This window comes from Herpailurus yagouaroundi, unplaced genomic scaffold, assembly GCF_014898765.1.
Source record: "Herpailurus yagouaroundi ecotype Mexico unplaced genomic scaffold, PumYag 28, whole genome shotgun sequence".
Classification (NCBI taxonomy): Eukaryota; Metazoa; Chordata; class Mammalia; order Carnivora; family Felidae; genus Herpailurus; species Herpailurus yagouaroundi.
Window position 1 is genome coordinate 132,519,882 of NW_024412376.1, and position 23,886 is coordinate 132,543,767.

Below are 23,886 nucleotides of genomic sequence, written 5' to 3' on the forward strand. Positions count from 1 at the left end.
GAATCTTCTCATCTCTTGGTTTGTACCTTTCTTTTTTGTAAAAGTGCAGGTTTAGTTGTTTTTTTTTTTTTTTTCTGAAATGATGTGAAGAAGGCAAACTCTCTTGAGCCTTTGCACATATGGAAACATTTTTGTTTTACACTTACACTTGATTAGTAGTTTGCCTGGAAGGAGAATTATCTGTTCAAAATAATTTTTTCAAGAGATTTCCAGTCAAGATAGCTTTGTAGCTTTAGGTATAGATATGCCCCAGCTCAATGTTCCAAGTAGTATGGGAGATTAAAATAAAAAAGAGTGGATTTTTTTTTAATTTTTAAAAAATTTTTTTTAACATTTATTCATTTTTGAGAGACAAAGAGAGACAGAGTATGAGCGGGGAAGGGGCAGAGAGAGAGAGGGAGACACAGAAATCTGAAGCAGGCTCCAGGCTCTGAGCTGTCAGCACAGAGCCCGATGTGGGGCTCGAACTCACAAACTGTGAGATCATGACCTGAGCTGAAGTCAGACGCTCAACCGGCTGAGACACCGAGGCACCCCAAAAAAGAGTGGATTTTTTAAAAATAAATCAAAAAAGTATAGTCATGTCAAGGTCTAGAAATAGAACAGAAACAAAGTGGTAGGTAGGAATGAAGTCACATAGCTCCCACAGCAATAGACTGAAGCCAGATTCATTACCAGAAATTGGGCTAGGCTAGGACTTACCATCTCATGACAGGTACCTGGGGCACGGGGGTGGGGGGAGGCAGGGAGAATCACCTCATTAGCTGCCTGGAAATACAGTTTATACGAAATGTGGCAAGACAGAGCCTTGCAAACAGAACCTGAACCAAGCTACTCTCTGGCTTTGTAACTGATATAAAACATACCCAGTATCACTAGACAACAACAGTCTTGAGTAACCATTTAAAATGTGGTTCTAGACTACAAATAAAGCAGTGGTACCAAACTGGTCAGTGGAGAGAGAAAGAAATATCCTTTCATTCAAGGTGACTCTACACACCCTAATTCCAAATGTGTGAAGAAAATGAACTGAACTCTAGGAAAAAGTCAGTACAGGTGAAATGAAAATACCAATGCAATCTAAAAAAGACTTTGTATCAGACACCTCTCACATACCACTTCCGATCTTCACCATGTCACATCTCTCATATCCCATTCTCCACTGAGGTGACCAGCTTTGCATGGGTTCTGACCAGCTTCAAGTGAGCACAGGGTAACAGGGCTCACACATGGAAGGTCTGTCCTGCATCTCTTACTCCTGCCCAGTGAGTGGACTTAGGTTGACTCAACACTAGACTGATAGGTGCTTTTTTAAGCCAACTGATGATTTCAAATTTTGCCTTATTAAAATTATAAGAACCATAGTTCGTAGCACTAGTATCAGCACTTTAAGTCTCCCAGTTTCTCACTTATGCTCATTAGATAATAAGGGCAAAGTGCAGAATGTTGACATCATCCCACAAACACTGCCACATAATGGTGTTGTCATTGTCCAAACCAAAGTACTGACTAATGTATACAATTCCAAATCTGGCATATGGAAATAGTTCAGGGCTGCCATTTGAATATGAAGTAAAGAACTTCCCATGCACATGAGCTATCTATAATTTCCTTGTCGCGAGCTTTGACTTCCGCCTATTTTGCGTGTGTGTTGTTTTTTGTTGTTGTTATTTATGCAAAGAATTTGGCTTCACATACTTCTTTGAACATTTCAAAATACATTGAAAGCAAATTACAGTGTGCCAATATAAAAATGAAGAATTAATTCTATCAAATTCTCTCAAGGTCCCCATCAATACTGAGTTTTTATGATTCCATGGAAACAAATATGATTTTAAACAAACGCACAACAGTCTCTTAACAACCTATATTTTTCTGTAGTGCATATTATACATTTATGCCAGATAATCTCCACAAATCCCTTTGACCCTTGTTTAAATATCACTTTTTTAGGTATCTTTTATCCAAACAAGACACTTTTGAAAGTGACAGGTATCCTAGGAATTATAACAAGGCAGTAATTAAACCACAGGGGAAACTAAGACGTACAGTCACCTTACCTTATTTTTGCTCTCATAGCTGGCTATACTGACTCTTTGGGTTCTCAGTAAGAATCAAAAATAGCTTTCCAATTTTACCTCCCACCATTTCCCCCACACGAACTCTGTGCTACAAGTAAACTAGTCCCTTTATTGACTCCCAAACATATCTTATGTCTCTGCTAAGAGACTCACCTGCCCATTTTCTAAGGTAAGTATACTATATATATATATATATATATATATATATATATATATATATATAATACAAATATTATATGCCAGGCCCTGTTCTAATCTCTATAAATGTATTACTTATTTTAATCCTCACAATACCCACATAAATTAGGTATAACTACTAACTCAAATTTATAGATGAGGCAACTATAATTTGCCCAAGATGACACAGATAAGGGGTGATATGTGACTTAGGAGTTTGAACCTATGGGTTCTCTTCCAGAGTCACTGCTATCCACCACTACATATACTAGTTCAAATCTCCCCCACTGCCTAGAAAACTCCTTGCCCTTCTATCTGCAGAAGATTCCAGAATCCTCTGATCTCCTAGTAATTATACTACCTTATAATATTTCATCTCTCAGTGGGTTATTTTCCCCTCTTTTATCATTATTCATAACGTTATGTGTCTGTGTCTTACAAATCTAATTCATGAGAGCAGGAGCCTTCTGTTTATAATCACCAATTTATTGCTTGACTTTTTTTTTTACAGTTTCATTGTTATTGCCTTGTTGATTTTGTATATATCCAAGACATACTTGGATACCTAGAAAACTTCTTTCAAAATATATGCATGTTTCAATTCTTTGAATGGCCTCAGATTAGATTTTCTTTGTTTAGGAGATGCAGTCCACTGCAAAATCAAAATGCACACATTCATTTAGTCCACAAGTATTTATGGGACATGTATTATGCAGCAAAGTACTGTGGTAGGCACCCAGGATGTGGAAATTTAAAATTCCATCCTTGTGGACCTGTGTGGAAGGCTGAGTAGTACACAGACTTCTGTGTTAGAGTTATAGTATGTGGCAATAGGGCTTTAGTAGAGCGGTAATGAGGGTGTTCTGAGAGTTATAGAGGCATTGAACCTAACTGAGGGCAAGCACCGAAGCTTCCAGGAAAGAGGCACGTCTGAGGTTAGTTTAAAAGATTGAGTTAACCAAGAGAGAAAAGTGGCAGCATTTCAAGAAGAGAGATCAGCATGTACCAAAAGCAAAGCGAAAAAAATCAGATGATACAGAATGGCAAAGATTGGTTAGAGTAAGGGATCAGTACATACGGGCTGTAAGGGAGACCATGCCCGGAGATGGGACTACAAGACTAAAATGGAAAAGCAGGGAAGGCTTTATACGCCATATGTATCAGCTGCCTCTTTTGTGCCACCTCCCATTGGCTTCAAGAAACAGATCCATATGAGCTTCGTGTCATTTGGTATCGACAGATACTCACTGTGACTCAGTGCCATGTTTCCAGCTCGGACTTTTCTCTGGCTCCTTGGGGTGGGGCACTGAAAGAAGACCACTCAGCTCTTAGGCATGTGTAGCCTACAAGTGTGTGTGGTGAGTGGGGGAATATAGATCTTGTGAGGCGATCCTCACCAAAGGGAAAGAGACCATAAAAGAATGCTTCTCCCAGTTGATGTGGATTCTGAAAGGCATTTTAGATACTCTTCAGAAGGCCCCAGCAGGATGCAGGATCGAAGGACCCTCATTAAACACGGCAGTAATCAATGTACCTTTGCCGTGGCTCTATCCCCTTCCCTCTTTCACATTTCTCCATCTCTCCCTCCTGCCCTGAGATCACCTCTCCAATAAACGACCTGCACGCAAGTCCTCGTTTCATATTCTGCTTCTGAGAAGAACTCAGGTCATACAGCAGACTCTGAAGTTAGATTTTATATGTAAATGCTGCCAAGAACCATTGATTTGTTTTCAGCAGGGGAGTAACATGATTAGCTTTTCAATTACACAAGGACGAAATCCACAGGAGGCGGAAAAACAGAATGGGGAGAGTTTCTTCATATCTATGGCAACATAAAGTTACTGAGAAAACCCCGGAAGTAAATGGACTTTTTTTTACACGAGAAAAAAATAACAATAATGGCCTCAAAAAAAATGGCTAGCCAGATGGCACTTTCTGATTGCATTTGCGGAAAAGCAAAATGTGCAGGGATGAACTCTAGCTCCAGGGTAAATTATTAAGTAGGGAGAGTTTGGGGCTTGGGGGCTCTCCTACCCTTCACCTTTTCCTGTTTTGATATTCTTTTCAGAAACTTTTTAGTAACAATGATGAGCTGGTAAACTATTTTCAGGGAGAGGATAAAAGCCCTAATTTCCCATGTTAGCTGATTTTTGTGCTGGGAATACTCCCACCATAGCCAATTTCAAACAGCCAAGTGTTTCACAACTGACTTGCTAATTCTCTGAATATGTAACAACCCTCTCTCCACCCCTACACTGCTGCCACTTCCACAGGAAAGCCCTGGGGCTATTCTGAACTCTGGCAACCAGTACCCTAGTTTCCTCTCTTTATTGCAATGCAACTGCCTTCCACGGCTCTTCTTTGCAATGTTTTGGTGAGATCTTAGTATCCTCAATTTTGATCCCTTCCCCACCCAATGCTTCTCCTCCTTTGTCTCCAGATAACATCATTTTATGTTTATAGTGTGTGGTGGGTGCTAGGGTGTGTTCCTACGCCTCCCCTTCGCCAGGCTGGTCCACTGTCCTCAGATACTATGACTGGTGGCTGCTAACTGTTCTCTGCTGCTGTCCTCCGAACAGAGGATAATTCCTTCAGATGAATGGGAGCCTCTTCATCCAGGAGACTGAAGGGGGGAAGGGCAGCCAACTATTGACATTGCGCAGAGCCCCACACTGGTCCACCTGCATTAATAACTCCTCTGAATGAGACCTGATGAGCAAGGAATACTAAACACCTGAATATAAGATACACTGCTCCAGAGTGTGGGAGATAAACCCCACAGAGTTTATCTAGGAGTCTGGTGGTTTGAGGCATGTTGGAACCTCCTCTCAAAAGGAAAGGGCAAATTATTTTTGTCCCTTCTATCTCTAAGAAAGAAATAAAGTGCTCTGTGGACCTCTTCAGGTGTTAGAAGACACACATCCACTTATCAAGTGGCACAGAAGGTTGTTAGTTTGGGGTAGGGGTGACAAAAAGAACAGCTGCAGGCTGAAATACAAGTAACCGAGAATTGTGGTTCATGCATACAACACAGCAGATTCCATGTTATTAAAGTATCTGTAGTGAAGAGGGCATTATGTCCAAATCACTAGCCAGGAAATAGGAAAAGACATAGCACCAATAGGAAAGACATAGCACCAACCCCTAGGGTTCAGGATCAGGACCAAGACCATGTCATACCATGTGTCATATCATCCAGAACCTGCCACCGAACAGATATATCATGTTGAAGGTACAGATGATATATCAGCTTGGAGATGAAACCCTGTGGGAAAGGGGCATCATTCTTCAGGATGCCACTTATACCTTAAGCCAGTACTATGTTAGGCTTATATGGTGGTTATTATATGGTGCTATATTTCTAATACCTATAATTCATGGGTCCAGGAACCAACGGAAAGCTGTAGGAATGATTCCATTCGCCATCATTCCTAGGCCTTCACCTGGGGCCTAGGAATTAGTACAACTTTAGGTATTATTAGTTTTAAGTTCTTGGTCCCGGAAGGGAATACTTGTACCAAGTAACACGGTGAAAGGCTCACTAAACTTAAAACTACAGTTGATATCTAGTCACCTTAGGTTCACCATGACAGTAATCTAGTTGGTATAAAAAGGAATCATTATATGAGCAGAAGGAATTGACCCTGATTTTCTCAAAGATATAGAACTGCTGGTACATATTAGGGGCAGATAAAAATATAGCTGGGACTCTGGTGCCTCTCTTGGTATTCACATGGTTTTAAATGTAAATGGTCAAGGACAGCAACCACTGCCTGACAAGGGCATAGTGATCAGAGGCTCAGACTCCACAAGGACTAAAAATAAGGGCCACCCACTCATGCAAACCACCTAGACCAGCAGAAGTGCTAGCTAGGTAGGAGGAGGGGGTCTAAAATGGATGGTAAAAGAGGGAGAAAATAAATACCAGTTATCACGTTGAGACCAACGACAGCGTGGGGGCTATAATTTATATACCACTAACTGTCCCACTGACTGTGGCAAGGCTATGCCTAGATGAAATGAACTTGATGGAAGAAGAAAGTAAATCTGAATAGGGCAAGAGGTGGACTGTAGTGGATGCACCCAGAACTCCCTTCACAAGGTTGGCTGACCCACCCCCCAAGCAGCATGAATATTGGCTGCTAAAAACTCACATCTTCCCCTTTCTGGATAAACATCTCAGCAGAACAGATGATGCCCTGACACACATACATAAACACACATACATGGACAGCCAATGGTGATGACAGACAGACAGAAGCATACAAAATGGCAGCCCATTACTGCAAGGTGGAAACAAATCCATGGTACAATTTGTATTCTGAGTACCCAGACTACAGCTGGTCTCCAGCCAAGACCACTCCCTGGCTGAGCTGTCCTCCCCTGCCCTAACCTGCTTCCTTCACTCCTTACTTTTGAGAGTACTTCCTCAATAAATCACTTTTCACAAGAACCCAATCTCAGGTTCTACTTCTAGAAACTTCAACCTAAACAGAAGACACTTAGCTGGAGCAGGAAAGTGGGGGGAAAAAATAGAAAAGGATTTCAGGCGGCAGATCAAAATGAAGACAAAAATAATTGGGGACAAATGTTTTTTTTTTTTCATTGTCCTTCGAATCATACTGGGATGTTGTCAGCTTCTATTATGTAAAATAAGTTAATATCCACCTTGCAAATTTGCCAGGATTAAAGAAACAGTATTGTTACAAAGGTACCTAAGAAAATTTCTGTCACATGTAGACATTCAATAAAGGGTTGCTCTTATTACCAGTACTAATAATATTCTTTTAAGTCAGTGTTTTAAAAAGCTTGTTTGTGACTAGCAGAATCCAGAGCAGCATTGCTGACAGGCTTGCTGAGAGTCTGCCCTGCTCTGCATGCAGAGAGCTTTCCTATCATTGTTCTCCTCAAATGTGAAATGAGTTCCACCTCACTGACTGCAGAGCCCCTGAGGCTTGGAAGGGGGAGGCGGAAGGAGGCAGTGAAGGAAGAAGCCTTGGGAATGATCGCTGTGACTCTGCAGTCATTGTATTCAGTATTTTATTTTGTTTTTGATTCCACGTAGGCAAGCAGAAGGGAAAAAACAAAGCAATGTCACTACTTCAGGGAAGTTCCTTTCTGTTTTAGATTGCTCACTTTAAGTCAAATGTGGCATGCACTTGTTTAAAATTACACAATTAGCGCCCTACTATGGATATGGCAGATAGCTGACAGGCTTAGACTTATATTGCTGTTAGTTAATAATAAATTGCTTACCACCCCTAATATCATTTGATGTCTGTGAAGTTCTAGTGTTAGAATAATAGAATCAGGTAAAAAGCTCTAGGCCTTAGAAAAGATGAATAGCAGCCAGAAATTAAAAGGAATGAATACTGAAAAAACAAATAATAATAAGAGGAAATGAACCTGGAAAGACAGAAAAAAACAAGGATAAGCAAACTAAATATTATGACATGTGATCACTATTAAAGCGCTTTAGTAATTCAAGTAGCATGAGCTATTGTGACTTAAATTGCATAAAATAAAAATTAAATCTTACCAAAGTTGTTTAGTAATGGTGTGGCAGGCACTGTTGCTTGTCTATCCAACAGCTATTTCCAAACCCATGCTCTACCAGAGAGGCAATGCCATATATTCATATTCCCAGTCTCTTGTTATAACAAATAGTGGCCCTAAGACCCTATTCCAGCTAATGAAATGTCAGACAGTGCTTCTAGAAAGTTTCCAGAATTTTCTTTTTCCTTTTTGATAGAAAAGGCACACCTACAAAGAATGTTCTTTTTTGCTTTTCCTCTTCTTCTGTTTTTTGCCTCTGGATTAGCTTTAAGCTATGGCAGTCATCTTGAATCCATGAGGGAGCATCACAAACAAGCTAAGGATGAGAGCACAGAACAGGAAAAATGAAGTTGTTTATCACATTATCAAGCCACCAACAACCTGAGCCTCCTCTAAACTTCTTCTTAATTGATATAACAAATGTCTAAGTATTTTAAGCCATATCTAGTAGTCCACTCTGTGCCTTATAGCAGAGCACATCCCATATATTTACAAATAATTCCCCAATTATTGTTGAAAGGCATAACAAGTCAATCCAGGCTATTACAAAAGAACAGAGAGAGCCCGCCTCTGTCCAGAAGAGGCAGGCCAGGCTTTCAGAATGACAGGTGTTGTACGGGAATGCTCAGACACAGGGCACTTAGGTAGCTGGCTGAGCTCACAGGTACACAGCCAAGTGCAGCACAGCCAGGCTGGCAAACACATGGCCAAGTAGTCACAGGAAGTTAAAACGACAGAATCCAAGACAAAGACCCAGTTAGGGGCCAAAGCCAATGAGAAACTCAAACACAGAAACTGGCCTCAGGAAAACAGTTTTGTGTGGCAGAGGCTAAGCCAAGTTTAGATGCAGAAGCTAAGATTTCCCAAAAGGAAGTGAGTTCAGCCAACAAAACTTGTAGTACCATAATGCCTTTTAAGGAGTGGCCCAGAGTTCCCATGCAGCCCTAGCTTTAAAAGATGTTATGTGAAGAGAACAGAATCTCTATAAGATTCTGAATTTAAAAGAACTCAGATGTCCTGCTTCTGTCCCCCAGTAAACTCTGAGTACTTACTACATTCTATAGTAACTATGAGTTTGTATTCCTCATAAGAAAGAACTTAATTCCTCTGAGGACAGAAATCATGTTTTGTTCATCTTTGTGCACCCTCACTGCCTAGCAGAGTACTTAACAATGACTGATTCTATAGAGGCCAAGGGCAGGCTTCCCCAAGATAGGCCACTTTGGCATGAACATCATTTTGAGTTAAAAGTCATCAAAACTCAGTAGATGTAGAAAAGCTCTCTTCATGGTCCTCAACTGCCTAAATTTACATTGTAAAGGAGAGCCTGTATCAGGAAGAGTTATTAACAGAGACTCCCTTTTACCTAATATACTTATCTGTGTAATAGGGCAACCTTTGTTTTTAAAAACATCTCCTTTCACCTTCCTGCTAATGACCTTCCTCCCCTTTGTATCTTCAGACTTTACCTCTCTCCTTAGTTCATGTAAGCTTCATGTTGCCTTGTTCTTGGAATTTCCAGGTCTATGTGGATTCCCTTACATACACTCTTAAATTTTATTTTCTCATGTTCATCTGAATTATGTCAATTTGATTCCAAGTCCAGCTAGAAGGCCCTTGTAGAAGGTCTTCATCCCTAACAATTCACTGTTTGTTGAGGTGGATAATAAAAGTAATAACAATATTTATTGAGCACTTATAACATGCCAGGCATTGTGCAAAATGGTTTATATGCAACAGTTCATAGGAAATAATCATGATCATTATCCCAATTTCAGCAACAAGAAAACTAGGGCTTACAAAAGTTAGGTAAATTTCCCCATCACACCCACCAAGGAAATAGCAGACTCTGCATATGAAACCAGGTCACCTCCCTCCAGAGAATACAGTTCTTACCCCTTCATGGAGGAATTATTTATTTTTCACAAAGAAAAGTGGGGATTCTTAGAAATTTGGGTTTTTTCCTGCTCCTGTGAATAATTGATGGAGTTATGTTTTCAAGAGCCTGGACATACACGGGGCACCTGGGTGGCTCAGTCGGTTGAGTGTCCGACTTCAGCTCAGGTCATGATCTTGCAGTTCGTGAGTTTGAGTCCCGCGTTGGGCTCTGTGCTGACAGCTCAGAGCCTGGAGCCTGCTTCGGATTCTGTCTCCCTCTCCCTGTACCCCTCCCCTGCTCATGCTCTGTCTCTCTCTGTCTCTCAACAATAAATAAATGTTAAAAAATAAAATTAAAAAAAAAGAGCCTGGACATACACAAGATGAAGTTGGGTAGTTCCAAGAACGGGAAAAAGTAGAGGTAGGGTATTCTGAGAGACAATTTATGTGAAAGGCCCGTGAGCAGCATCAGTGCAGCATCAAGGGGCTGGAAGAGCAGAAATGAAGATGAATGTGCCAGAATCCACAGACCAGGACCATGGCTAGGTTTTCTGACCCCTCAAGCCTGCATATCCTGCAGATCATAATGGTAGGGAAAGAAGCCCCAGTGATGACTAGTATAGGACTTCTTGCCCACACTACGAAATAGGAGCCAGTAGTCACTTTGAATCCAGTATGGAAAGAATCAAGTCAAGTGGTCTTTCCAGCAGTGGTTTATTGTGCCTCACATTTACCTCCAACAGAAAGGACGGACAGAAGAGAGAGAGAAAGCCTGTTGTGCAGGCTGAGTGGGCAGCTACCTAATTTCCAGCACAGGCTTTGTGTCTGCTTCAGTCGTCATAAGCTCTCACCACCAAGTCACTTGTTTGGGGGCATAATTCCATCTCTAGAAATCTTAGAAATATGAAAAACACTTTTTGAGAAAGCTAACTTGTAACTGACGCAGAAAGAACTGGCCATGGAAGATGATGAAGTAGGAAGAAATAAAGAATAATAAAAGAAAAAAATATATATATATAAAGAAAAATCCCACAATTAGAAGAGCAGCCCTGACAGCTGTGATTAATTAAGAGAATCTACGATGCTGTGTCTCAAAGCTCCATGATTTAGTTTTTTATATGGTTCAAAAGAGAGGTGGTAACCTTAGTTAAGTTTGGTTGGTTTATTGGTTATTGAAATTTCCTAATACTTTCTTTTAACTGACAAATGTGTATAACTATATGTTGTCCTAGAACTACAGTTAAAAGCACAAGGTACTCACAGAGGCAAATTTTCAGCCTTCAGGCTCTTGCTGCTGTGTTTTCATTGTGAATGAAGTTCCATGACTCTAGAAACCCACTACTACTGAGTATTGGTCTGACCGACTCACCACACAAAATTTGTGCCATGACAAGTTATCTGCTTCCCAGAATCACAGTTATTTCCCTGAGATTGTAGGAATTAGGATCCATGACCCCTGGGAGACAAATGGCTCCCTTCCTGAACAAAGTTTCTGGCACTATATGAGTAATGTGTAAAGATCATTGTTAAAGATCCTACTAAAAGGAAATCCATGAAACCCTCTGAGGCTGATACAGTCTATGGTACAACAACTTACACATAATTCATTTCTCTCCTCTTTGCACATCTTTCATTCCTCTCCTCTTTCTGTATTAAAAAGACCACTAGTTTAAATTTATTGGTTTCTTATACTTAATAAAATACATTTGCCACTTCATTAGTGATCTTTATTTGCTATAAGGTCATTTCTTTTTACTCAGTGCTATTCCATGCTGATAGTTTGCCACAATCAAAACTGTGTTCCATCAACTCCATAAAGTGCTAAGGCATAGCTAATTACAAGACCAGAGTCCAAAAGGATTAATATCTTTGACTAACACAATAAAATTAAATTTTGTTGAATATAGAGTCCTGTATGTAAACACAGAAAAAAAAACTAACAAGAGTATTACATTAAATAAAAACAGATGTTTTATGAGATTGAAAGTTTTAACCTCATGAATCTTTCCACTGAGAAAAGATGTTTGAATGAGTCAACAAGCCAACATCACAACAGTGTGATGTGGCCACCAAAAATATTATTTTAGTCTTAAATTATATTCATGCAAGTGGGTGACAGATGGCCTTCACTCTATCCTGGTATGATCAGTTTCAGTAGGTTCAATATCCACAGGATAGTGAGATTTGAATCCTTGTCCTGCCAAGACTCTGAATCTCTTCCCTCTAGAAATCCCCACCAAAGGCTAGGTAAGACCTTGACAGAGATGCTGTAGAGAAAATTCAGGCATCCAATGAGTGGTTGGACACTAGTTGCCTAATGGATAAGAGCCCAAGCTTTGGAGTCAAACTTTCTGATAGTTATATCACTCACCATCGTGTGATTTTGAGCAAGGTACTCAGAATCTGTGAACTTGTACCAGTTTGCTCCTGCTGCTTAACCAACCACCCCAAACAGAGTGAAATGCAACGTTAAACATTTATAGCTCACTCTTGAGTCTGCAGTTTAGCTGGCAGTCAGCAGATCGGGGCTAAGCTATGAAGGATTTGGCTTCAAAATGTTGGTTGGGTCCAGGTCTGTTCTTCATGTCTCTCACTCTCCTAGGACCAACCAGCCTCCTGCAGCATGCCTTCTCTTGGAAAGAGTGCAGGAGAGAAAACTCAATCATGCAAGCACATTTCAAGCTTTTGCATGCGCCACATCTATTACCATCCCATTGTCTAAAGGGAGTCATGTGGCCAACGCTAAAGTCAAGGGCTGTAGAAGTCCTCTCTTATCCTCATGCAGTCATGACACAAGTGCATCCATGTGTGACACACATTGGAAAAAAGTTGAATCTACCATAAAGTCTTAGTTTTCTCATAGACAAAATAAGTTTACTGTACCTACCAGGTATGGCAGGTAGACTAATGGCTGGCCAAAAATATCCATGTCCTAATCCCCACAACCTATGAAGATGTCACCTTATATGGCAAAAGAGGCTCTGCAGATATTATTTCACTAAGGATCTTGAGATAGGACGATTATCCTGGATTACCCAGGTAGGTCCAATATAATCACAAAGGTCTTTATAAGGGAAAGAAGATGAAGGGTTAGAAAAAAAGATATAACAATGGAAGCAGAGGTCAGAGAGATGCAGAACCAGGACCCAGGGAGCTTCCAAGAGATGGAAAAGGCAAGAAACAGATTCTTCGGAAAGCCTCCAGAAAGAGTAAAATCCTACAGAAAGCTTGATTTTAGTCCCATAAAACTCCTTCCAGACTTCTGACCTCCAGAACTATAAAGTAATAAATCTGTGTTATTATAAACCACTCAGTTTATGGCGATTTGTTTCAATAGGAAAGTAATACACTAGGTGAATAATTATTACCATTGTTCAATCCCCCTAAATATGGATACTGCAGGCTTTTTTTTTTTTTTCACATAACCACACAATTAATCTGGATGCCAAAGGCCTTGCTCTTTATTTCTGGGGAAAATCATGAGTCCTGTGTCATTGAAAAGGGCAGTGTTTACTTGAGCTCAACAGAATCTTGAAACATGAGAGGGCATCACTTCTGCCAGATGTTTCCCAAACAGTATGCTAACAGCTGTCAAAAGAAGGTGCTCATGAGTCAGTCATGAGAGGACACTGAACCTGGCTCTACACCAAAGGTAACGTGCAGGTAAGCACAGCTGCTCTACCAGCACAGACTGGTTCTGGAGCACTGATGAGCAGGGTAATCCCACAGCTTGTCCATGCTGACCCTGCTCTAATCCACAAAGCCCACTTTCCAATCTCTAAACCTGCCAATTTGCCCTGAGGTCACAGCCCATCCAACTATTCTCCTTTCCCAAAATGACCCTCATTCAGTCTCTACCAGATTGGCATTCTTTCTCCTTGTTTGATTTCCACTGACTTGTCAGCACATAATTCCCCCAGGTTTTCTCTTGCAAAACTATCTCTTGCAAATCAACAACCTGGCTTTCACTACTCTACCCACTCTGTAGACTAGTCAAGCTTTCAAACTTTTCATACAATAAAGATCTTTAATTCTATATCATTAGTTACATAAAAGGTGCAAAAAAGGGGGGAAACTTAATTCTTCCATGGCCTAATTGTTGGAGGAGTTAATCAAGAGGACATGGCTGTCAACTGATGGGCAGTCACAGGCTTCTCACCTCCTCTCCTGTCCTTGGAATGTGTGCCCCCAGCCACCATTCCCACAGCTGAAGCTGTTCAAGGATGCAGCCTTGAGAGAGTAAGGTGTTATTGAGGTCATCTGAATAGTATTTGTAACCGAAGTCAGTTAAGGCCTCTATATAAACTTTTAAAATTCCAGTGGGTATGGAGATATACTCATCTTGTGGCTACCCAAGACCAGCTTCATAGGTAAGTTCCCTTGCTTATTAAACTTGCCACGTACCAATCTGGAGTGGCCTGTCTCTTTCTCTGGTCAATTCCTGCCCTCCATGTACAGGAGCTTGTTTCAAATTTAACCCAGGAAGCTCCAGAGGTTGTGAACTAACACCAATTTTGTTGTTTAGGAATCAAAAAAATAATAAATACTTCTACAATTTATTCTATTAACTATAAAGGAATTACATGAACAAAATGTGCACCTACTTCTTCCTAACAAAATGTTCTAAGGCATAAATAATTTGTCAGAAATTAGGTGACATAATGAATTATTACAAAAATAAAATTGAGCAAAGAGATCCTAAATATTACTTGAATAGACTTGTGTACATGAACCAAAGTCCCTTAATAAAAATTTCTGTATGGGGGTGCCTAGGTGGCTCCGTTGGTTGAGCATCCAACTTTGGCTCAGGGCATGATATCATGGTCCGTGGGTTTGAGCCCTGCATCAGCCTCTCTGCTGACAGCTCGGAGCCTGGAACCTGCTTTGGATTCTATGTCTCCCTCTCTCTCTGCCCCTCCCGCACTTGCACTCTGTCTCTCTCTCTCAAAAATAAATAAACATTAAAAAATTTCTGTATGACATTTTAACATATCTATAATCTCTAAAATTCCTTCCAGGCAATAGTGATTGAGGAAGTGATGTATTTATATAGTGTCAACTTATAGACTATTAAATATTTATATTGCTTTTATACAAAATTCAAGGTACCGGTTTTCAAAGAAAGTATCAGAAACTCTGTAAGCATGAGTAGGACCACCCAAAGATGTTTGTCTAGCCCTGCTATTATATTGCTTTTATAATGTTTGGAAGCATCAGGTGCTAATTTCCTAATTATGTGGTAACCATTTGCTATCAGTAAGAGTTCATTAAGCAGTTTCAAGTCATCTTGTAAAATCTGTGGGTTTTCTCAGCATGTTGTTCTGATGTCAGAATTTAGGTAAATTAATGGACTAAGCGTCAGCCTTCCACAAATTAAAATGTCACAATGATCCCATGTCCTGATGATACAAGTACATAGGAGAGAATGAGAAATATTCCAACTAGATACTCATTGAACTAATGAGAGAAATCTGTAGTAAGATTCATGGAATTGGGATAAGTACTCATGGTCAGAGTCACTGTTACTGACTACTGGAGCCTTGTAGGATCAAGATAAGAGTCATTAATTATATAGATTACCCTTCAGTCCTTGGGCCTTGAAATGGACCTAAATTAGAAAGAAAGCAAGAGAAGTTGAAGGAAGGAATGTAACAAAATGGTTGTCTAGTAAGAGAAAGACTAAATGGAGAAAAATATAAGCATGGGAGAAACGAGGAATGGGTAGCAGAGACTATGTTAGGCCAATAAGAAAACAGAGAGGGAAAAGCCTCTGGAAAAAGAAGATAAAGTCAAGTTTTGTGTCTGAATTCTTCCAGAAATCACTTTACACAACAATTCACAATACATTACTCAATAGTCCACGAAGGCAAAAGCTGGGTCTTGCTCCTCACATTATCTACTTAGTGTCTGCTCCATAATAGATATGTAGCAAATGGTAATTAAAAGAATGATTGATTGAATCTAGAAGATAACCCACAACAGAAAGAACCGAATGGAGGGAGCAACTAACACTTTACCACGCAAAACCTATTCCTATCCAATAGGAGAATTCTCCAAACTGAAAAGAGATGGAAAAGAAAAAAAATAATCACTTTGTAAGAGAATTTCACTTAATTCATTAACTCAAAGAAAGAACATTTACTGAAGTCCTAATCAACATCAGTGTCAAACGCTGTGGCCAAGGGTAGCAAAGCATTGGTATGTGGAAGGTAGGCATCATAACAGCACTTCAACAAGTTTGAAGGGTTAACTCCTTCAAGATCATGCACTCCTTGCCTGCTAACCTAAGTCCATTGGTCTGTAGGAGAACTAATCGCCTTTTCCTTGAGATTTTGCAGATCACTGGCCTTGAGGAATAAAGAACCAGGCTTTCTTGGAAGATAAGCCCTGACCCCATTAAAAACAGCTGCCTTTGATGCCAGCAAGTCTTTTGAGGGTCATGTTGACATATAATTAACTGCCAGAGCATCAGCTTCTCCTGCATGTTAGCACCCCCCCCCCACCCCCGCCCATTTCTCAACCCTTCCCCTTTAAAACCCTCTGCCTTCACCAGGACTGGGAAGACAGTCTTTAAGACATTAGTCCACCATCTTCCCAGGTTGAGGCTTCCTAAATAATGCAACCTTTCCTTTCCCACCATCACTTGTCTCTTGAGTATTGAATTTCGAGGTGAGCAGCTGAACCAGAGTTTGCAACTGGTTCTCTGTCCGGTAACAACAGGAACTTCGGGTGTATCAGTTTGCAATTATATAATTTTCCATAAAAATATATCATTTGTACCAACCCATTTTGGGGTTGTAATGTAGTTTCTTGCATCATTTGGAATTGCATAAAAAATCCTGCAGCTTTTGCTATTCCTGATAGCTAAAAAAGGCAATATTTCCATTAATAGATGCTTATTTTGATAGAACATTACATAATAATTTTTCTGAATGAGATTTTAAATCCTATAACAATGTTTCATATGCAGAGAATATGCTCAACTTATTATTAATTAATAATGATAGTACCTCATGAAATTGCTATGAGAAATAAATGTCAATGTACATAAATAATAAGGACAGTGTATTTAGTAAGTACTTAATCAATATTTAGTATTATTGTTGTTGTTTTCCAGAGTGGTCCAAATAAACCACTGGGACCAAGGAGTCATCAAGAGTATCGCCTTGTTTTCATTGGAATATTACTCTATTGCCAAAGCTAGATAAAGTTTACTAGAGATGAATAATAAGTACAGCCAGAAATTTCTGTTAATTATTCATCCTAAAGTTAGTGAACAACGCTGAGCAGGGGTCTTCCCGGACTTAACCCAGTCATCCCTTCCCAGTGTCAACCCTTGCAATCTGAAAAGAGTTTAATCACATGATGTTATAGAGATGATAAGGTTTGATAAATTTTAAAAATATAATTTAAGGGGCTCCTGGGTGGCTCAGTCCGTTGGGCATCAAACTCTCGATTTCGGCTCAGGTCAGGATCTCACAGTTCATGAGTTCAAGCCCCACATTGGGCTCTGCCCTGACAGCACAGAGCCTACTTGGGATTTCTCTCTCTGCCTCTCTCACTCCCTGCCCCTCCCCGACTTGTGCACTCTCTCTCAAAATAAATTAAAAAAAATAAAGGTAAGGTTGAGTGTTTTTGTATACAGCACTGTACTTTGAAAACCTAACAAAGCCAAATCAGTGAAAGGCAGGGTTCCCAGGTTACTAGCTTTGGGCCAGACACTTGATTTCTCAGTTACTACAAGCAGGCATTATCGCTCCTTATTTCACAAAATCTTTGGAACAATCAAGTAAAATAATGTCCCCGAAAAAATTTGCAAAATATAAATTCTTCTGCAAATGTAAAATTATTTTTATTTTACTTATCTTGAAATGTTAAAATGCTTATAAATATAAACACATTAATCACAGATGTGCATGTAAATACAAAGATGAAAAGTTATATGTTTGAGTTTTTAGAAAGGAACCAGCAAATTATAACATGGGGATAGCTATTGTCCTTCTTGGCATCTATTTTTCTCTAATACAGTAGCTTTAAATTTGTAAAAAGAGGGAATTAAAAGTATAGAAATTACAGAAAAAAGACTATAACTGAGTATACAACAGATTATACAAGTTTGAAAATAGGATGAAGACAAAATTACTGATATTTAATTACTGCCTGAAATTTAATCCCATAGGAACAAATTAGAAAAAAAACTAATGACCTTAATTATCTGCATCATTGACCCACCCCAAGAAGCTTTGGAAATATGTTGCTGCTAAGGTCAAGGTGTATTGCAAATCTTTTTTTTTTTTTTTTTTTTTACTATAAATTTATTCAAATCAAGAAAACTGTCGTATTTAAACTTCTCAAAGTAATTTTGGCACATATGAAATCATTAAGTCCCTGAGCTCTTTTTACAGGCTGGTTTTTGCACTGTCTCCTCCCCGAGCACCTGGGCCACTCGCTGCCTGTCCTGGCCCCACGGGTGTATCTCGAACCTAATCATGCCCTGAGTGATGAGCGCTATGAGCCACATAGTGGTCTTATAATTTGTCTTGCATGAGGTAAAAGTGACTAATTGTAAAAAATAAATACAAAATAATTTTTTTCTAAAATTCTCTAGTAATGACGAGTAAAATCATTTATCTAGGTAGAATTACACTTACAGAATTTCTTAAAGAAAATTAAAACACCACACCTACATCGGAATGTACTGGTAATTTCAGGAACCATTTCTAAACCAACTGATTGATAAATTAGGATACAAGAGGAAACAAGTCTGTCGGGATATCTTTATCTTTGGCTCAGGAAACCCCTCCCTGGTGATCTAACATGATCAGAAGAACAAATGACAGATGAATACGTAACTTCTTTGTTTTCCCCCTTAAATATTGAAGACATAAAGAACATTAAGGAATATTTTTATTAACTCTAGCGAACTGGATGAATTTCCATTTTACATGCTAGGTCAATGATTCTCAAACTTCAGTGTATGGATGAACAACCTAAAAAGCTTCTAATAAATGCATATTTCCAGGCCATCACTAGATTCCACGTTCTCAGATTTCCAAATGAGCCTCTCTTGAGCATTACATTCTTGTTGTTTCTAGGAGAAATGGAAAAACCAAGCACCTGTATCTGAAGAGCTATAATCTAGACGCATTGGAGGCTTTGAGAGATTCACAAATGAAACAATGAACCGCCCTCTACAAGGCCCACCTGCACATCTAAGTGACTTTCCTTTCTTTACCTCATGGTCCATTACTACCGTCAAAAACTGTAATTAATATTGCACATCCTCAATTACCCAGAGTTCTATAGAGTAAACTAATTAACACATGAAATGGGAATTTGTTCTAATATCCCTTTTATACACAACTTTCTAAATAAGTGTTCCTAAGAAGTAAAAATATTTGAGGCAAATAATTTCAATGACAATTCTCTGCACAGCTGAAATGTTTGCAAGCTCCATGCCAATATTTTATGAGACAGGAGTAACAGAATGGGAAACTAACAGAGAGGAAGCCAAGTTATTTACCGGTTCTTTGAAAGCTTTTATTTATAACTGGGTTTCCTCTCAAGTTTCAAGTTGAATGCTTTAAGATTTTATGACTTAAAACAGGAAGAAAAACCTGTGTCTTCAATTATAGTGCCTTGCTTCAATAAGATTGTGCATTGAAACCTTAATCAAATATCCAAAATATTACTCCTCACTTTTTCCTCCATGAGAGAAATTACTACATCACAGTTACATCCAGTTAGGTTTGCTGCTTATTTTCTAAGGGATGTGGAAAATATACAGATATCCAGGGAAGAGTCACATCTGGTCCCATAACCATGTATAGAAGTAACTTCATGGTAACTTCTGCTTTTAGTCCCCAGGGCTTCTCTGCTACTGCATTGTGGGATGCCTATGGAAACCTACTCAGTCACCGTAAAGCACATGTCTAAGATATTTGTCACTCCTTATGACACCTATCCTTTAACAAGCAGCGAGTATCCAAATAAGCTCTCTATATAATGCTGCATAGGTTGTATTGCACAACTCTGAGGGGTGCTATTTACACAGACAGTGATGTGAATGGAGACCCTTGAAATAGCACAACTAGCAGCCCCCATCCAAGAGAGGAAATCCTTTAACTTATGTTTTGTCCTGGAGAGATCAGAGAACATTCCATGATGACGATGGTGATGATGATGATGATAAAAGTAATGATGATGGCCAAAATTTGTGAATACTTGAAATATGCTGATTACTTTGCCCACATTATACAGAAAGAAGGACCGGCTAGAAAGAAAAATGGTTAAGTACCAGTCTATGAGGGACTTCTGCTAGTAATCACTATTGTCCTCTTGAAGCAAAGGGTAAATGGAATATGGGTAAGTTATTAAAAAATGAGTTTCACTGGATTTTTTTTCAAAAGAAAAAGGGTGATGGAATTACACATTGAAAAGTATACAAGTTAACTATTATAAAGTAATGTAGTAATAACATCTGATTATAGAATTTCTTCTATTTCCTATATGTGAATTTATAAGCTCTTTCAGGACAAAGCCATAGGGAGAAAAACATTTTCTCTTGAAGATTTAAGGTATTTACCCATAAATAATAATTTTGGAGGGAGATATGAATAAATTCAAATCACAGTACTATAACTGGTGCAGAAGTTTTGTAAATAACCTTCCAGATCGTAAAGCAATTCAAATCATGACTCAATCAAAAGCTAAATTAATCACAATAAATGCAAACATTTTTACACTTATTACAGAGTCTTGGCTTATACTTTGACAATAATAATTTCTGCATTAGATAAAACACAGAGGCCACTAAGATTATTTTAGAAGTCTATACAAGATCTCCAAATTAGTCAAACATAGTCATCAGTTTCTAACTTTTGATTTCCCACCTCATCCCTAATCAGTGAAATCTTTCATGGGTAAATTCTGCATATGAAAATAGTCTTTGATTTTAACTGCTTTTACCCTTTAATTTCTTTTTTTTTAATCCTGGCGATGTGATCTTTCCAAATACTTCTTTGAAATGAAAAATAATACAATACTATTGGTTAAAATCCTTTCTCCCTACCACTGTTATATCTGTCTATAATGCAGAGGCACTGGATAATTCATCAAGGAGATTTTATTTAAATATTGAAAATAATACATAATGGTATTATAATGAAAAATATTGGTTTGCTACCTTAATGATAGTGATTATGAATTCTATTCCTGAAATAATGATCCCTGCTTTTAACAGAAAATCATTTTACCAATGCTTCTGGGCAATTTCAAAAACTTGTCTAAACATTATATCATTGCCAAAGGCCTCCAGACCTGAATAATGCATTCCTACATTACTGTGCAGAATCTATCACATTTTAAAGGCTAACATTTTTCCTATAAGATCTGGATCTCACTCCATACATTTACAGAGGGATAACTTTTTCAAGTGCTACTCTAGAGTTCCCATGGGCAAATGAATGAAGAAAGGCACCTCAGATAAAAGCTGCAACCCCCAGAGTAGTAGGGGCAAGTCGAAGTTATCTTTACAGCTTCCTAACATTCCAACTGAATCCAATGCCACTGAATGCAGCTCTCAATGTTCTCTGGTTTAAAATCCATACAAGTGATGATAAGTGCTAATCTGGTATCTGGAAGGTGATAAACCAAAAATTAACTCCTAAGTTGTGCTCAGATGCTTTGAACACCATCATCTTGGTAAAGAAACAGACACAGTGTTTTAGTCACTGCACACTGGAAGAAAAGACCACTTAGAAATATGACTTTGAGAATCCATCTAATTTGCTAAGCATAATGACCCTCTTTTTAATCGATGGCTGTTGAGACAATATCTTAGATGGGGGAGTGACTCATGAAGTATGTAGGCGTCATGAATAAGAGAAGCTTGCTTTCAACCGGAGGGCACAGAGGTGTTGAGATGGTGAGTTAAGAACAAAGCCCGGGAAAAGCAAAGTGCATTGACTTACCTGGAATACTTTGGTCAAATTGTTAAATAGAGCTTGGCCGGCACTCACTTTGTACTTGACGCCTCTGACTGTGCCATTTTTGCTTAAAATGTGGACTCTTCTTGTACCAAAACCCTTCTCACTGGCAGCCCTCGCTAACACCAGCAAGTTATCCTGGTCGTTCTCATACTCATCACCTTCTGATCCTATGTGGCCGTTTTGCTGTCCATCAGACTCACTCAGTCCATCTACCCCACAGATGCTGGCACATTCAGAATCCAGGGAGCCTGATGGTTGCCCATCTTCATACACTTCCTTCAGAACTCGCCCGCTGTGAGATGATGCAATCCGAAACCGGACTTTCCGTGGCCTGTCATTTTCTGGCTTTATGTCCCTTTTTAGCATGATCACTTCCACCCACATAAACAATTCACATAATCTCTGGATCAGTGTTATTGCATTAGTCGCCTTGCCACATAGCAATATCAGAGCCTCATTCTTACAACAGCAGCACCCATATGAAACTAACATCGAAAGAAGATTCCTAAGAACTTACAGTGCGTCTCTGCTATTAATAATGAATGTGTGTGCGTGTGCTATGGTTACCTTTAAACTAAAACCTGCAAATGATCCCAGTCTTTAAATATTAAACAGCCATGGTGGACTCTTTAACAGGACAAACGCAAGAAAGTGGCAGGTAATGAAACAATAAATAAGTATGGGGCAAGGAAACGAAAGACCTGAACTTTGAAGCCAATGATGAATGTTGAAAAGGATCTTTAACAGAAGAGTATCTCTACAATTTGCTGTCCAGAGTGGAGGCCAGAGATAAAGTATGGAATCTAATGTGTAGGATGGGACGTGTCATAGTCCTCCCACAGGGCTTCTTTCTTCTGTCTTCCACTGTGATCTTTCAAAAGGGCAGTGAATGTGCTACTTGCCAACATAGAGCTTTTAATATTAGTTATGAAATAATCTCTTCGACTTTGTCAGCATTTTATAAGATGCATTTTCAATACACATCTTGATGCACAAGTAGTTTTGCTAAAGAATAACTTTTTAACAAACTGTGAAAAGAGAGAACATTTGCCTTGTTACTTCCCACTTCCGCTAGCTGAAAATTCTCTCAGAGGGAAGGATTTTGGAAGGAAACATAAGGGACAATGAGGGAGGAATGGAAAATCCTCCAAGCCAGCCAGATCAGGCAAAGAGGTCCTGGTGATCTGCATTAATAAATATTATATCCAAATCACCCATGCATACAGAACGGACCTCCTAACACCATGCTCAGTGCATTTTCTGACACTTTGGTGAATGACTGAAGAATCTCTTAAGATACAAGGGCCAAAAATGAACAAATCAGGAGACTATAGATGCTGGAGAGGATGTGGAGAAACGGGAACCCTCTTGCACTGCTGGTGGAAATGCAAATTGGTGCAGCCACTCTGGAAAACAGTGTAGAGGTTCCTCAAAAAAATTAAAAATGGACCTATCCTATGACCAAGCAGTAGCACTGCTAGGAATTTACCCAAGGGATACAGGAGTGCTGATGCATAGGGGCACTTATACCCCAATGTTTATAGCAGCACTCTCAGCAATAGCCAAATTATGGAAAAAGCCTAAATGTCCATCAACTGATGAATGGATACAGAAATTGTGGTTTAATATACACAATGGAGTACTATGTGGCAATGAGAAAGAATGAAATATGGCCCTTTGTAGCAACATGGATGGAACTGGAGAGTGTGATGCTAAGTGAAATAAGCCATACAGAGAAAGACAGATACCATATGTTTTCACTCTTATGTGGATCCTGAGAAACTTAACAGAAACCCATGGGGGAAGGGAAGGAAAAAAAAAAAAGAGGGTAGAGTGGGAGAGAGCCAAAGCATAAGAGACTCTTAAAAACTGAGAACAAACTGAGGGTTGATGGGGGTGGGTGATGGGTATTGAAGAGATGGGTGATGGGGGTGGGGGATGGGTGATGGGGGTGGTTGATGGGGGTGGGTGATGGGTACTGCATCTTTTGGGATGAGCACTGGCTGTTGTATGGAAACCAATTTGACAATAAATTTCATATATTAAAAAAAATTAATTCTCAGAAAAAAAAAAAGATACAAGGGCCATATTAAAACATACACTGTGGTGAGTGTCCCAACCTGTTTGCACCTCCAGAGGGAGGATCCACACTTGGCCCTCATACTGAACTTCAAGTTTTTTTTTTTTTTTAATGTATAGTTTTA

At 39.2% G+C, this 23,886-nt stretch overlaps 1 protein-coding gene across 1 annotated transcript in view; it reads right to left on the reverse strand.

The window, feature by feature from the left end:
- GRXCR1 (glutaredoxin and cysteine rich domain containing 1) overlaps positions 1-22,539 on the reverse strand; it is a 132,638-nt gene extending 110,099 nt beyond the window's left edge. Inside the window, exon 1 of the mRNA XM_040484802.1 lies at positions 21,665-22,539. Within this exon, the coding sequence (XP_040340736.1) occupies positions 21,665-22,174 (510 nt within the window). The 5' untranslated portion in view covers positions 22,175-22,539. The remainder of the gene's footprint in view (positions 1-21,664) is intronic.
- Between the last annotated feature and the right edge of the window lie 1,347 nt (positions 22,540-23,886).